This window comes from Sminthopsis crassicaudata, chromosome 1 (assembly GCF_048593235.1).
Source record: "Sminthopsis crassicaudata isolate SCR6 chromosome 1, ASM4859323v1, whole genome shotgun sequence".
Classification (NCBI taxonomy): domain Eukaryota; kingdom Metazoa; phylum Chordata; class Mammalia; order Dasyuromorphia; family Dasyuridae; genus Sminthopsis; species Sminthopsis crassicaudata.
The window spans coordinates 11,372,647-11,389,000 of record NC_133617.1 but is presented as its reverse complement, the minus strand read 5'-3'; the positions used below and the strand labels follow the sequence as shown (position 1 = coordinate 11,389,000).

Genomic DNA, 16,354 nt, shown 5'->3' with positions numbered 1-16,354 from the left:
CCCAGTAGTAAACAGCATGCAGAGTTTGATAACTTTTTGGACATAATTCCAGATTGCTCTCCTGTATAGTTGGATCAGTTTCACAACTCCCCACCAACAATGCATCAGTGGTCCCCAGTTTTTTCCCACATCCCCTCCATTTCATCATTATTTTGTTCCTGTCATCTTAGCCAATCTGACAGGGTGTGTAGTGGTATCTCAGAGTTGTCTTTAATTTTGCATTTTCTCTGATCAGTAGTGATTTGGAGCACTAGGTTTCCCTTTAAGTATTTCTCCATTTTTTCCTTGTTTTTTTTGTCATGTTTCCTCTTAACATCAGGCTTATGGCATTAAAAGTTAACTGACTTATTCAGGGTTCCACAGTCATTTTGTCAGCGGCAGACCTTAATTAAACCCAGATGTTTTCCTCTTTTCTAGCTCTGCTGGCTTATCATAATCATTATCATCATCACAATAAATATTTTTTGTTGTCCCTATTAAAACGCAGCATTTATATAGCGCTGTAAGATGTGCAAAGTGCTTCATATCGTGCCATTTAATTAGGGGGCAAAATATACACACCCAAAAGATAAAGCTAATGCCCAATATCCTCGGCAGGCACATTGGCGAGGGCGTGGCAAAGGGCTGCGTGAGGAACAGCGGCCGAGAAGCTGGAGAAATGGCCAGAAAAAGGCCGCGGGAGGGGGAAGGTTTCACTGAAGAAAATGGCCAAGCTTACGCGGGAGAAGACAAAGCTCAGGGAGGCCCTGAGAGCCCAAGGATCTGAGAGGCTGGCCATGGGGAGGAGGGATCAGAGTTTACACAGGGAGGAGGGATCAGAGTTTACACAGGGAGGAGGGATCAGTGTTGCTGCCACAGGGAGGAGGGATCAGAGTTACACAGGGAGGAGGGATCAGTGTTGCTGCCACAGGGAGGAGGGACCCCGCGTTTTGCCCCCACCAGGCCCCGGGGAGGGGGGGGGGTAAAAGCTGCGCAAAAGGCTGCTTTGGGCTTGCTATTGAGAAGACCGTGGAGGCTCGTGTCCCAGAGAGGAGGGGCTGCCCGGGGGGGGGGGCAGAGGCTGGAGGTTTGGGGGCTCTCCCCAGGGTTAGCCCTGGGGAGCGGGGGCGGGCCGTACTCGAGGGCTCCCTGCCTTGGAGGCGGGGCTGCTGCGCGACGGGGACAGCTGTGGCCGGGCGGCCCCCGGCGGGAGCGAGCCCCGAGGGAACACTGCCTCCGGCTGCCTCGTTTAGCCCCGCTCCGTGCACCCCGCTTGTCGGGCGCGTCCCCGGGGCGCTCCCGCTCCCCTCCGCAGCTCGGCGGCCCGGGACCCTTTTCTCCAAAGGCTGGGGAAGTCCCCCTCCCTCCCCCCAAGGCTCCCCGCCACGGGCCCCCGCCTCCCCGCCCTCCCTCCCCCTCTGGCTCCCCCCGGCCCGCCTCCTCTCGGCCCTCCCCCCTCTCCGCCCTCCCCGGGCCGGTCTTTAGCGCGGAGGAGCCGCGGCCCGACAGCCCCGACGGCCTGCTCCGGGACAGGGCAGAGAGCCGGCCCGCCATGGAGGGCCCCGCGAGCCCCGCGCCCCCCGCTGCCGGCCGAGCGCCTCCGGAACGCCGCCGACATCTCGGTGATCGTGGGGCTACTTCGTGGTGCTCCTGGCCCGTGGGGGGCTGTGGGTAGGGAGCGGCCCCGGGGGCGGGCGGGGCCGGCTTCGGGCTTTCGCCCAGATCACCGGGAGGGGCCAAGGCCTTCCATCCCACCGGGCCTCAGTTTCCCCAACTGTAAAACGAAAGGGAGGGGCTTCCGCCCCCGACCTTTCTCGTCCTATTCTAGCAGATTGCGCTGCCGAAGCAAACGCCCGCATTTTCCCGACCCCGATTGCCCCTCTGCCCTCGCAACAGGCTGGGTTTCTAGGTCCCTCGGGGCATCCTCGGTGCTAGAGTCCTTGCCCGCTCCAGCACTGAGTGAGCCTGTCCTCTGAATAGGAAGCGGGGGCGCGGTGGGGAAGTGGAGGCACCGTCCTTGGGTATCCCAGCGGCAGCTGCTCCTTCTCCCTCAACGTGCCAGGTGGGGAGGAGGAGCCGCGTGCCCGGGAGAGAAGAGAAGAGGAGCAGGGGGTTCCAAAGGACCCGAAATCAAGGCTCTGAATGTCCCATCAAAGCTCTGGGGCCTTGGATTAGTCTCTTCCCCTCTTGGAGCCTCAGTTTCCTCATGTGCAAAACAGAGGAGATTTTCCTATCTGTCCTCTTGCGGTCTGGCTTGCCAGAAATGGGAGGAGTCCAAAGCTTTTTGTTTCAAGGCTCAGTTTCCTCATCTGTAAAAAGAAGCAGAGACGGGGACAGAGCAGCAGCCCTGAACTCAGGAGGACCCGAGTTCAAATCCGGCCTCAGACCCTTAACACGTCCTGGCTGTGTGACCCTGGGCAAGTCACTTCACCCCAAACTGCCTCAGGGGAAAAACATGAAAGCAGAGCCCCCCGTGCTTCTCCCAGCGAGCTGGGCTGGCCCCCAGAAACGAGGTGGGTTTTCAAGTGACTGCAGGGCATTCAAGAAGTTGAACGGCTGCTTAAAGTCAGAGATTTAAAAAGGGATTTTGTACAAACCCTTCACGTTACAGATGAGGAAACTGAGTCCTGAAGAGGTTAAGTGACTTGACCACAGTAATAGAGAGTAAGTGTCAGACCCGGGATTTGAACACAGGCCCTGCCATGACAAATGCAATACTCTTTTCCTGGAAGGGCAGGGCTGACCCACTCTTACCCTGTGGGAGACTCTCCCTCCACTCTGTCTCTCAGCTACCCCTCCCTCTTTGAGATTTAGCAAGAAATCCCTCTCCCTCCCCCCCCCCCATTCAAAGCCTGATCAACAGTTTTCTGCTACCCCCCCCCCCCCCAGTCAGGGGCTTTCCCCTCCACTTCATTTTTGCCCTTAAACTTGGGGGACTTCAACGTGCAAGTTAACGACCCTTGGAGCAGCCTGGGCAGCTCACTTACCAGTCTTCTCCACTCCCAGGATTCCTCCACTCCCGCACAAGACTGTCCCAGATGAGGGCTTAGAAGACTTAGACAAGTTTTAGCTCCCTCGTTATACCTATCAGGAAAAGTGAGGCGGAAGGAAGTGAAGTGACTTGTCCAAAGTCACACAGAACGGATCCCACGCCTATGATTACACAGGTGCTTCCCTTTTCAGGATGGAGAATTTCTGAAATCCCTCAGCGTTAGACCATCTTTCCCCTTAACATCTTTCTCTCTTTGTCCCTCATTCCTTCTGAATCTCTTCTTGCTCTTCTCCGTCAGACCCAGGCCCTCTTACTATCGCTCCTTTTTTCTGGCTTTCGCTTACCATTCTTGATGTCACGGGTGGTCAGCCTGATGCTCCCTTGGAATGTTCACCCCTCGCCAAACCCCCCCACCATCCCCCTCTTCTCCCACTATGCCCCCAGCTGCTGAACAGAGCTAAGAGAGTCGTTTCACCGAGCCGGCTGGATCCACTACTCATCACGCTCCCTAACCTTGACCGGCCCCCTCACACAACAAAGCCATCCCTTTTACTCCTCTCGAAGTGAACCTGTCTCACTCTCTATAGCCTTCTCTTCTCAAAACTCTTCTAAAACTTTCTCTTCTCTCCTTGTTCTTTTTCACAGTCCCCCCCTTTTTCCCTCTCCAACCCTGTCCAATCCAACTCCATCTCGTAAATTCTGGAGGAGAGGGGCTCTATGAGCTCCTTCTCAACCAGTTTCCCTCTCACATCCTTTGCCTTCTCTTCACTCACACTACAATTCCTCTAGTGCGAACCCTTACAACTTTTCTCCTTTACTGTTGCAATAGGGTCTCCCTGGATCTCTCTGCTTTTTAATCTCTCCCCTGTCCAATCCAAAATATATGGCTGATGAATTAATCCAGCTGAAGCACAGAGCCATCATGTAATTATTCCTGCTCAAGAAGCTTCTATGGCTCACTATTGCCCCTAGGATCAAGTAAACAGTCTTCTACCTGGCATTTAAAGCCCTTTTCACCCTGGCTCCAGTCTCTCTTTCTGGGCTTATTTCACGTTATTCCTCATCATACCCTCTCCAGTTAAGTTAAACTGGCTCCCGTCACTATATTCTGTTTCCTGTCTCCATGACTTTGAGCAGCCTGCACCCCATACATGCCCTTCCTGATTTTCTCTGTTTCTCAGACCCTTCCCTCAAGACTGATTCTGGACCCCCCATCCCGATCCCCCAATTTCTAGTCCCTGGCTTATAAATCCTGCATGTAGCTTAATGTTTACTTACCTGCATTTGTGTTGTTTTAAGATCAGATGAGACCGTTCATGGGAAGCCGGGCTCAAGGAAAGTCTTTTTTCCCCAGTTACCCTGACCCCAGACTGGTTCTGTACGGAACATGCTGAGCCGACTGCAACAATGAGTCCAGATCACTGCTTGCTCTCCTCCTTCCCCACAGAGTAAAAATGTAACCAACGGCGGGAGTCAGGATTCTCTAGATTCCACAGGGGAACACAGTATTGAGCGTCTTTTCTCCAGGACATGCGTGTCCTATTTATAACCATCTAGAGCTCATTTATATGTGGAGAGACAGGGACCTTGGGGGACGGGAAATTTGGGTTTGAGTCCCTACTTCTGCCATTTACTAGTTGTATGACCTTGGCTAAGCAATTTCTTCCTCTCTAAGTCTCAGTTTTACTTTCTATTAAAATGGGGACATTTTCCAAATAAGGTGATTGATAAAAATCATTGGGTTGGAATTCACCTGGTCCAAACTATATCTGAGCAAGGAATCCTTCTATTAGACAGCCACTGGTTTCTAGCTTTTGAAAGACTTTCAGCATGAGAAACACCACTCTGTCCTGGGTGACCGAAGAACTGTTCAAATCCTGCTTCCGATGCCCACCATTGCCTCTGAATGATATTAAACCAAATCATTCAACTCCTCATGCCTCAGTTTCTTCAACTATCAAGTGATGCCTTGGGTAGATGGTCTCTAAGCTCCTTTCTAGTTTTTATATCTATGATTCTTTTTTTTAAATTAAAGCTTTTTATTTACAAAACATATGCATGGGTAATTTTTCAACATTGACCCTTGCAAAAACTTCTGTTCCAAATTTTCCCCTCATTCCCCCCTTCTCTCCCTAGCTGGCAGGTAGTCAAATACATATTAAATATGGTAAAATGCATGTTAAAACTGTTTGGACATGTATACATATATTGTATTTAATTTATACTTTGACATATTTAACATGTATTGTCAACCAGCCATCGGGGTGGGGGGGAAGGAGGGGAAAAATTGCAACAAAAGGTTTGGCAATTGTCAATGTTGTAAAATTACCCATGCAAACTATTAAAAATGCATGTTAAATCCAATATATGTATACATATTGATACAGTTATCTTGCTGCACAAGAAAAATTGAATTAAGAAAGAAAAAAACCTGAGAAAGAAAACAAAATGCAAGCAAATAACAGAGAGAGTGAGAATGCTTTGTTGTGGTCCACGCTCAGTTCCCATGATCCTCTCTCTGGGTGTAGATGACTCTCTTCACCACTTGTTAGGTTCTTTTTTTTTTTTTTTTTTATTCATTTTTCCAAATTATCCCCTCCCTCCCTCCACTCCCTCCCCCCGATGGCAGGTAATCCCATACATTTTACATGTGTTTCAATATAACCTAGATACAATATATGTGTGTAAATACCTTTTTCTTGTTGCACATTGAGTATTAGATTCCGAAGGTGTAAGTAACCTGGGTAGATAGACAGTAGTGCTAACAGTTTACATTCACTTCCCAGTGTTCCTTCTCTGGGTGTAGTTATTTCTGTCCATCATTGATCAACTGGAAGTGAGTTGGATCTTCTTTATGTTGAAGATATCCACTTCCATCAGAATACATCCTCATACAGTATTGTTGTTAAAGTGTATAGTGATCTCCTAGTTCTGCTCGTTTCACTCAGCATCAGTTGATGTAAGTCTCTCCAAGTCTCTCCGTATTCCTCCTGCTGGTCATTTCTTACAGAACAATAATATTCCATAACCTTCATATGCCACAATTTACCCAACCATTCTCCAATGGATGGACATCCATTCAACTTCCAGTTTCTAGCTACTTGTTAGGTTCTTACTAAGTGCTAATGAGATAATGAGATATTAGGACAACTGGAACTGGTTTGAATCATCTCATGAAGAGAGCCTTTAGATCTATGATTCTAAGTCATTTGACTTGTCTGAGCCCCATTTTCCTTACTTAGTAGGAGGCCATCTAGTCCAAGTCTTTCATTTCATAGATGGAAGAAATTGCATGTGATAGCAGAAATCTGAAAATTTTCTGTATCCTTTGACAATTAATCAGTTGGGGGAAATGACTTATATTCTTAGAAATTGGACTCAGTTCTTCATATATTTTAGAAATGAAACCTTTATAAGAAACACTGACTATAAAGGCTTTTTTCCAGCTTTGTACTTCCCTTTTAATCTTGTTTCTGTTGGTTTTGTTTGTATAAAAATTTTTTAATTTAATGTAACCAAAATCGTCCATTTTGCCTTTCATAATGTTCTCTAATTCTTCTCTGGTCATAAATTCTTCCTTTCTCTAAAGATCTGATAGGGAAATTATCCCTTGTTCTAATTTGTTTATGGCATCATCCTTCATGCCAAATCATGTACCCATTTTGACCTTATTTTGTTATGGGGTGAAAGATATAGGTCTATGTCGAGTTTCTGACATTATTTTCCAGTTTTCCCAGTAATTTTTGTCAAATAGTGAGTTCCTATTCCAGAAGCCGGAGTTTTTTTTTGGGGGGTATCAAATATTGGATTATTATGGGTCTTGATTATTGTGTTGTGAATTTCTAATCTATTCTGCTGATCCGACACTTTATTTGTTAGCCATTACCAAATGGTTTTGTTGACTGCTGTTTTACGATAGAGTTTTAGGTTTGGTTCTGCTAACCCAGATTGAGTGGATTTTGAGATTTTCTGCTGAGGGTGACATGGAAGGCTGGAGTGGGAAATGGTCCCAGAGCTTGGTGCCGACATTCTGCTTTTAAATAGTCACTTAATGTTTCCCGACATCAGTTTCCTGCCAAATGAGGGGGTTGATCTTGGGAGATCCCTATGATCCTACAAGGCGACTGCTGTATAGAAGTCACCAGGGCTTATGGAGCCCAGTTTAATGGCTGCCATGGTATTTCTTTTCCTTTCTTTTTCTAGACCATGAGAAAACCCGAGAACACGCCGGGAGAGGGCAAATGAGATCTTTCCATTGGGCGGCTCAGTCTCAGAATTTAGCAGCCCACATTGTAGCCCGTTTTCAATATCTGAGTTTAAATTTGGTCCTGAAATGTTCTCACCTTGTGTCCTGTGGGGTCCCCGCCTTTCGCATGAAGTGACTCATGAGCAATGCAGTAGATCCCAGAAGGCAGAGTATGGGTCTAGTTTCCTTGGAGAAGTTTCCAGCTAAACATCCCATGCCAGTGTGTGCAGATGGGATGGGAAATCAGGTCGTTAAAAGGTTGAATGAGCAGCTCCTCCAGAGCAGGGCCCTTCCTCTTTTTGTGTCATGGGCTTTCCCTGTGGGGTCAGTCTGGTAAAGGCTATGGGTCCCTTCTCAGAAGAGTGGCCTTTAAAATAAAATACATGAGATGATGAAGGAAAGCAATTATATTGAAATAAAAATGTCATTTTTCTTCATGAAAATTCCTGGATCCCTTGGAATCGATCCTTGGGATCTTTGGGGGAATCCAGGTTAAGACTCCAATTCTTGAGGCTCCCTAGTCCCTCCTGAAGAAGTGCCTGCTGATAGAGGATAGACCATTCAAGCAGGAAGGGCGCCCATTTTATAGTCGATCTTTCTTTTACATATGGGGAAACAGAAGCTTAGAAAGAGAAAGTAAATTGCCTTGGACCAGATTGTCTCTGCAACTTTCTACTTGTGGAAAAAGGCATGAGGGAGCTTGGGGCATAGGATCCAGTCAATATTACTTTTTGCATAAAATACCAACTCTCATTAAGTCAACGGAATAAATATTTGATTCACATTAATTACCTTTTTGTTGTTGTTGGGTCGTTCATTTGGGTCTTGTTGACCCTATGAGGATTTTCTTGGTAAGAATGCTGAAGGGAAGCTAAACCATAGATCTGGTCATGTAATTTTCCTGCTCAAAAAGCTCCTGGGCCTGTAGGATTAAATACATTATTTTACAGATGAGGAAACTGAGGCAAACAGGGTTAAGTAACTTGTCCAGAGTCACATAGTTAATAAGTATCTGATCAGATTTGAACTCAGGAGGATGTCTTCCTGATTTCAAATCCTGCTCTATACCCTGAGCCATCTTGTGGCTCCAGTAATTCTTTAAGGAATGCTTATTGGCTGGCATATTGACTTTCTGAACTTGCTTCCAAGAGTATTTTCTCTTAATGTTATTATGCAAAGAGATAGTTCAGTGGTTAGAGTCATGGGCCTGAAATCAGAACCTAAGTTCAAATATAGCCTCAGAAAGGCACTATCTGTGTGCTTCCAGCAAGCTAATCAATTCCTGTTTGCCTTAATCCATTGGAGAAGGAAATGGTGAATCATTCAAGTATCTTTGCTAGAAAACCTCAAATGGGGTCACAGAGGTATAATTTTCTGGGATAACTCAATAACCACAACAAAGGGGTCACTTAGGGGCCCAGATTTGTGCTAAGTGCCGGGAATGCAAAGACCATGTTTAAGGAGTTTCCATTCTAATGGAGGAGCAACATGCAAAGGACCGTGTTCATTTAAAAAAATTAAAGAGTAAAAAATAAAAAACTAGAAAAGTAAAAAAAAATGTGTAAAGGAAGGTTCTCTAAGAGGAAAGCTAGAACTTGGTCTTGTGAAAGGTCTCACAGAGCTAAGATTTGAGTCTCCAGTGAGTTCAGAGAAGCTGAGGAGGAGATGAGAACATTCCCGGCATGGGGCAGCCAAGGAAATGGTGCAGAACTGGGAACTGGAAGTTCCTGTTTGAAGAACGGCAGGGAGGCCAGAGTAGCTGGAGAAGAAAAAATCTAAAACTGAAAAGAGTCAGGGGATGTGGGACAGGTCGTGTAGAACCTGAAATGCCAAGCACAAGGCTATCTATTCAATCCCAGAGTTAATAAGGAACCCAGCAAGAAGTCATATCTTCCTGGCAACCTCAATGGTAATCAATCTTTATTTAATTTAGTTTCACGATTGGCCATCTGAAATTCTGATAGAGACAAAGGACTTCTTACAAGGACTTTGCTTTTTAAAAAAATAAATAAAAGGGGCAGTTAGGTGGTGCAGTGGATAGAACACCAAGCCCTGAAGTCAGAAGGACCTGAGTTCAAATCTGGTCTCGGACACTTAACACTTCCTAGCTGTATGATCCTGGGCAAGTCACTTAACCTCAATTGCCTCAGCAAAAAAATAAAATTAAAATTAAAATATAAATAAATGAAAGTTATTGAAGGGAAAGGAGGGTTGAGGAGGGAAGCTGGGCAGGATGACATGTTTAGAGTCTTAAAATTCAGTGATTCTTGGTTTTTGAATGAAGCCATCCTGGGATATTCAGTTAGGTAGGTGGCTCGATGGATAGAAAATAGGTCCTATAATCAAGAGGACCCAAGTTAAAATTCAGCCTCAGACACTTCCTAGGTTTGTGACTCTGGGTAAGTCATTTAACCATGTTTGCCTCAGTTTCCTCATCTGTAAAATGAGCTGGAGAAGGACATTGCAAATCACTTCAATAGGTGTGCCAAGAAAACCCCAAACAGGGTCACAAAGAGCCAGACAGGACAAACTGACCAAACAACAAATTCTGAGATTTGTTCTTAGCATACTATGACTAGATGTTGGTGGGAAGAATCTTCCTTTGCCTTTCTGGGGTGTGCCACTCATCCTCTCTCGATGGTCTGTGTGCCAGCTCTGTTGTGTAACTTCAGTTCTGCTCTATCTGGTGTCCTGTTTGTTCCTTTCTACCCAGGCCATGCTGAAGACCAATCGAGGGACAGTGGGAGGCTTCTTCCTGGCTGGCAGGGACATGGTGTGGTGGCCGGTGAGTACGTCCCACTTCATCCCCTTATCATTTCTTTGAAAGGTGGCTGTCATACTCTTCTTCAAGCTTCCAACTCAGGAAGCCGGAAGCTCAGGTGAGGAACAACTCAGATCTGAAATAAAAGAAAGAGGAGAAAAGGTGGGCTTCCCTTTGGACCTCACCCAGAGCTCAATTCATCCAGTTATTTATTTATTTATTTATTTTTATTCATTCATTCATTTATCTATCTATCTATTCATTCATTCATTCATCCATCCATCCATCCATCCATCCATCCATTTACTTATTTATTTGTTTATTTATTTATATATTTATTTATTTATTCATTCATTCATTCATTCATTCATTCATTTATTTATTTATTTATTTATTTGTTTGTTTGTTTATTTATTTATTTATTTTTTGTTTATGCTGGAAATAGGGTACAGGGAAAAGGAGTCTTAGGAGTTTTCCTAGTGCCCAGGAGATGAATAAAGGTGGGAAAGAGGGGAATGTGTTTGAGAGAAAGACTCGTGAGGATCTCAATGGGTTCTGTTCCCCTACTCTGCCCTTCATCACTGGATATTTCTTGATCAAGGATTTCAGCTCCCATTAGAGACGCAACAGAAAGATTATTGAAATCCAGCTCCAGTAGTGAAAAAGGGGGTGCAAACGGGGGCCAGGCGAAAGAATTCCTTATGAAATCTTCAAATTTATTGGTCATATATATATATATATGATTCCAATTCATATAGAACCAATACATAATATACTCTTTGATATTCCTGGATACATTCTAACAAGCCCACTCTACTGAGAGGCAAATGGTTAAGCCCAGATTTGGGCCACTTCAACAGAAACGTAAACAGTTGTGAGACACATCAGAGCAAAATTATCATACCAATGTCCTCGAGTCCATTTCTCTTTAGTCTCCATTGCGGACTCCTTTTCCTGTTCTAAGTTCCAAGGTGTGTCTTTGATCTACTATATAGCAGAGTTTGCATTTTGCTTCAGTGGCAAGGATCTTTAGCAATATATTTTTTTAATTAAAACAAAAGAAATTTTTAAAGATAGTTTTCCACGTTCATTTTTCTAAAACTGTGCTCTGGGATTTCTCCCTCCCTCCTTCCCTCTTTCTCTTTTTCCCAAGCACTATTCCAACCCCAGAACCCCACCTTTCTTGCCAGCCACTTATCAATATATTAAACATGTCTATCTCTGCTATTGTTTATTGGAAGGGGGATTGGTGAACCAAGTTCCTTTAAGTTTCAAAACCTGAAATGGATTCTTACTTTCCGGCCCTCTACAAAAGATGAATGAAAAGAAGGCTCATGTAACAGCTTAGAAAATCCAAGAACCAGCCAACTGGCCAGTGTGAAAAGGGGAAGCAGCCTGTTGTTCTATTTTATTTTATTTTTTATTATAGCTTTTTATTGACAGAACATATGCATGGGTAATTTTTCAACACTGACCCTTGCAATCATTTCTGTTCCAACTTTTCCCCTCCTTCCCCCACCCTCTCCCCCCCATGGCAGGTTGACCAATACATGTTAAATATGTTAAAGTATATGTTAAATACAGTATATGGATACATATTTATATAATTATCTTGGGAAGCAGCCTCTTCTTATGGTACAGGGAGTGGACCGAGCCACCAAACAGCATTAACAGTCCGAAGAAAAGATGGCTTTGCATCCAGCTGTGTGATGTTGGACGGGATCCCTGCCTTCTCTGAGTCTCAGTTTCCTCCTCTGTAAAAAGAGGCAGTTGGATTGGATATTCCCAATGTCCTTTCCCGTTCTCAAGTCCATGGTCCTGTGTCCCTCTAACAGGCCCTGATAACTTCACATCTGATCTCAGCATGTTCTTCCTTTGGTTTCCAGATTGGCGCCTCTCTCTTTGCCAGCAACATCGGCAGTGGCAGTTTCGTGGGCCTGGCAGGGACTGGTGCAGCCTCGGGGATTGCTGTGACTGTGCTTGAGACAAATGTAGGTGATGCATCCTTGCTGGTTTTCTCTTCCCCAACATTATCCGGGGATCACATAACTCCAGATGTTGGCGAATGAAGCACTGGTTGGGGAGGACCAGTGAGAAGAAAAGCCTGATCTATATAAGATTCCCCCTCTTTTTTTTTTTTGCAGGGTTTGCCATTGCTGCTGGTCCTGGGTTGGATCTTTGTCCCCATTTACATCAAAGCAGGGGTGAGTACCCAAAGCCAGGGGCGCCTTTTCCTCCCAAACTCTGCATCATTAATTCTCCTTACACCACAGCGTAACATTATTTGCTCATTTTTATATAATGCTTTAAGTTTTCCAAATCTCTTTAGCTATAACAACACTGGAAGATGCAAAAATTGTACAGGCAATTTTGTTTTATTTTATTTTATTTTAATTCATCAATGAGAAAACTGAGGCTCAAGAGGGACCAATTTACTTGCCCAAAGTCACTTACCTAGATGGTATGAAAAGCAGACCTTGAACTACGGTCCTCAGCTCCAAATCCCATGTTGGGGATATTCCCCTTTCACTCTAGCATCAGGGGAATGGAATTCCTTGCATTGAAGGCACAGTGCCTCAAACATTTGGCCAACGCCACTGCCCACTGTCCCCATGATGCTTTGTGGTGCAGTGTGATTCTTGCTTTTTCCTCCCTGTGCAGGTGGTGACCATGCCCGAGTACCTGAAGAAGAGGTTCGGAGGGAAGAGGATTCAGATCTACTTCTCTGTCCTTTCCCTGTTCTCCTCTGTGGCCATGAGGATCTCGGTGAGTCCATTTGACCTCAGCATTTTGGTAGAATGTAAGTTCTGTAAGAACAGTTGGTGACTCCATTCAGCCTCTGTCTCGCCATTGCCTGGCACAGTTCCTGGCACAGGGTATGTTCTTGATAAATGCTGGTTGAATTGAACTTGGGATCTGCTACCCAGTGTAGAAAGCTGGTGTTTGAGAGATGGGAGCTATCATTAGGTATCTTGAAAATGCTAGTGGTCTGATCATGTGAACTTAAGAGAAAAAAGTAGGCTAAAGTAATGAAAGAGGAGCTGTCTCTGGTGCTAGAATGGAGAACAGGGGGCTGGCTTGTTATGGGATACTTAATTGATCCTGTTCCGGAAAATACCTCTCCATCAATTCTTTATTTTATCTATCTATCTATCTATCTATCTATCTATCTATCTATCTATCTATCTATCTATCATCTATTCACTTATTTATTCATTCATTTATCTATCTACCTATTCATTTAATTATTTATCCATCCATCTATCTATTTATTTATTTATTCATTCATCTATCTATCTATCTGTCTGTCTGTTCATTTTGCTGAGGCAATTAGGGTTAAGTGACTTGCCCAGGGTCACACAGCCAGGAAGTGTTAAGTGTCTGAGACCAGATTGGAACTCAGGTCCTCCTGACTTTAGAGCTGGTGCTCTATCCACTGCGCCCCCTAGCTGCCCCTTCCATAGATTTTTGGTTGGCTCTGTGGTCTCTCACATGATATGGGCATCCCCCAAGGTAGCACTCTGTCAGCATCAAGGCTAGGGAAGGCAGTGAGGATGCTGCAGGGGAATTGCTTGTGGGGCTTGGAACCAGCATTTTTAAGGATGAGGAGCTGCCTATTAAGTGCTTGTGGATGGGCTACTCTTGTTATCTTTCCGTGGATTCCATTGGCTTGAGAGGAAGAATGTCACCCCCAATGGAATGACTCTCAGAATGGGTCCCATTTTGGCCACGTTGATGAAAGTTGCAAAAGAATTCAATAGATTTGGAGAATTATATAGATTTGGAAGGAACCTTAAAGGTTCTAGCCCAACCTACTCATCTTGCAGATAAGGGAACCGAGACCTGCACAGGCTAAGGCCACACAAACAGCCAGCAGCAGTTACGATTGGACTTCATGTGCTCAGACCAATCCTGGGGCTCTTCTCACTATACTACACTGCACTCTGAGGGCCCCAGGGTCACATTGTTGGTCTTATTGGAGCATCATGTGGCTTTCCTGGAATGATCTCTCAGGTGCCCTTCCAGCTCTAAAATGTTATGATTATTTGGCAAACCGCCTTCTTTATCTGCCTCTAACTCAAGTTTCCAGGCCATCTACCTGTCTCATTCTTTTTTTTTTTCTGAGGCTGGGGTTAAGTGACTTGCCCAGGGTCACACAGCTAGGAAATGTTTTAAGTGTCTGAGACCAGATTTGAACTTGGGTCCTCCTGAATTCAAGGCTGGTGCTCTATCCACTGCGCCCCCTAGCTGCCCCCTATCTGTCTCATTCTTCACAAGAAAAATGACTGGTCCAGAATTTTGCTTTTTATCTGTGTGAACTGCCCATAGCCCAGCCACAGACTGAGGGAGTGAAGCTTCCTAAACCCTGTTCCACCTGAGCCCTAACTACCACATGCAAGCGGTATGAGCTTGAGCCAGTCTTTTCTTCTTCCTAGGCTTCATTTTCTCCCTTTAAATAAGAGGTTGGAATGAATTAGCAAATCTCAAAGTATAGTCTGAGAACCCCAGGGTCCTCAAAAAATTCTTTCAAGGGGTCCATGAAGTCAAATATAATATGATAAATAGAAATATCTACATAATGAATATAATAAAACAAATATACTAACAGCTAAACGGCATAGTAAAAAAAGCACTGGACTTTGAGTTGAAAGTTTCTGTTCAGTCATGTTTGATTCTTGTTGAACCTATTTGGGGTTTTCTTGGCAAAGATACTATTGTGGTTCTCCATTTCCTTCTTTAGCTCATTTTACAGATAAGGAAACTGAGTCAAACAGGGCACCCAGCTAGTCATGGCAAAGATACTATTGTGGTTCTCCATTTCCTTCTTTAGCTCATTTTACAGATAAGGAAACTGAGTCAAACAGGGCACCCAGCTAGTCATGGCAAAGATACTATTGTGGTTCTCCATTTCCTTCTTTAGCTCATTTTACAGATAAGGAAACTGAGTCAAACAGGACACCCAGGCTAGTCAGCATCTCAGGCCAGATTTGAACTCAGGAAGAGGAGTTTTTCTGATTGCAGGCCCAGCCCTCTAACCACCATACCACCTAGCTGCTCTGGTGTCAAAGACCAGAGTTCAAAGTTAGATTCAGATGTTACCTAGTTAGGTTATATTTAATATCCCTGTCAGCTCAGATGTCCTATCCTGTGTTCAGAAGCACTGCGCCAGACACAACTGGGGAGGAGAGCCAGGATCACTACTTGCTGGAGCTGTCAGAGAGGGGTTAGTACCAGTCAGTTAGTCAATATGCATTTATTAAGTGCCTGCCCTGTGTCAGGCGGTGTGCTAGGCATTGGAGTAGACAGCCTCTGAGGTCCCTTCCAAATGCCAAAATCTGTGCTTCTATGGCGAGGGAGGTGGCAGGCTCTCTGTCCTTTTTCTCGGTTACACCCGGGTGTTGGGTTTAGTTCTGGATGCCATAATTTATTTTATTTTTTATTTTTTATTTTTTTGTATATATAATTTTAAAAAATTTTTTTTATTAATTTTTATAATTATAACATTTTCTTTGACAATACATATTCATAGGTAATTTTTTTTACAACGTTATCCCTTGCACTCCCTTCTGTTCCGAGTTTTTCCCCTCCTTCCCTCCACCTAGACGGCAGGCATTCCCATACATATTAAATATCTTATAGTATATCCTAGGCACAATATATATGTGCAGAACCGAATTTTTTTGTTGTTGTTGCAAAGGAAGAATTGTATTCGGAAGGTAAAAATAATGTGGGAAGAAAAAAAAAACAAAACAAAACAGAACAGTGCTCACAGTTTATACTCATTTCCCAGTGTTCTTTTTCTGAACGTAGTTGATTCTGTCATCAATTGGAATTGGATTAGCTCTTCTCTATGTTGAAGATTGGATGCCATAATTTATGAAGGATTCAATAAGCTGGCAAATGTCCAAAGGAATACAAGTAGGCCGAGGACAGTCATAGGATCATGGGAATATCTCTGAGGGAAAGATGAAAAAGAACTTTATGGGAGAGGGAGTATCAAGCTAAAAGTTGATAAGGAGAGGCAAGGCAAGCCATTCCCTTTTGGGATGCCTTTGCTTATTAGGAAGCTTTCCCTTACATTGGGCCAAACTTTGACCTTTACCGTCTCTAGCCTTTCTTTCCAATCAAGTAGAAGAAACCAGATCGCTCCTCCTGGGTAACTTTAGTTGGCACTGAGGTCTCCTCTTTCTGACTGACTAGACTACTGCCTAGTAGAGAAAGGGAGAGAGAGCGGAGCACAGGAGGACATTCTGAGTAAAACTGGGCCATCTGTATCCTCCCCAATTTTGTGGCTATCGGGCACAAAGGACGAGATGCTCACCCCTCCCCATTTGGGGTTGAGTGGCATGCAAAGATGTGGAGGGGCAGTGAGCTG

At 44.6% G+C, this 16,354-nt stretch overlaps 1 protein-coding gene across 1 annotated transcript in view; it reads left to right on the top strand.

Moving 5' to 3' along the window:
- Window positions 1–1,455: 1,455 nt before the first annotated feature.
- LOC141551728 (solute carrier family 5 member 4-like) overlaps window positions 1,456–16,354 on the top strand; it is a 39,563-nt gene continuing 24,664 nt past the window's right edge. Inside the window, exons 1-5 of the mRNA XM_074283698.1 lie at window positions 1,456–1,650; window positions 9,931–10,002; window positions 11,865–11,969; window positions 12,123–12,182; window positions 12,640–12,744. Coding sequence (XP_074139799.1) covers window positions 9,934–10,002; window positions 11,865–11,969; window positions 12,123–12,182; window positions 12,640–12,744 — 339 coding nt within the window. The 5' untranslated portion in view covers window positions 1,456–1,650; window positions 9,931–9,933. The remainder of the gene's footprint in view (window positions 1,651–9,930; window positions 10,003–11,864; window positions 11,970–12,122; window positions 12,183–12,639; window positions 12,745–16,354) is intronic.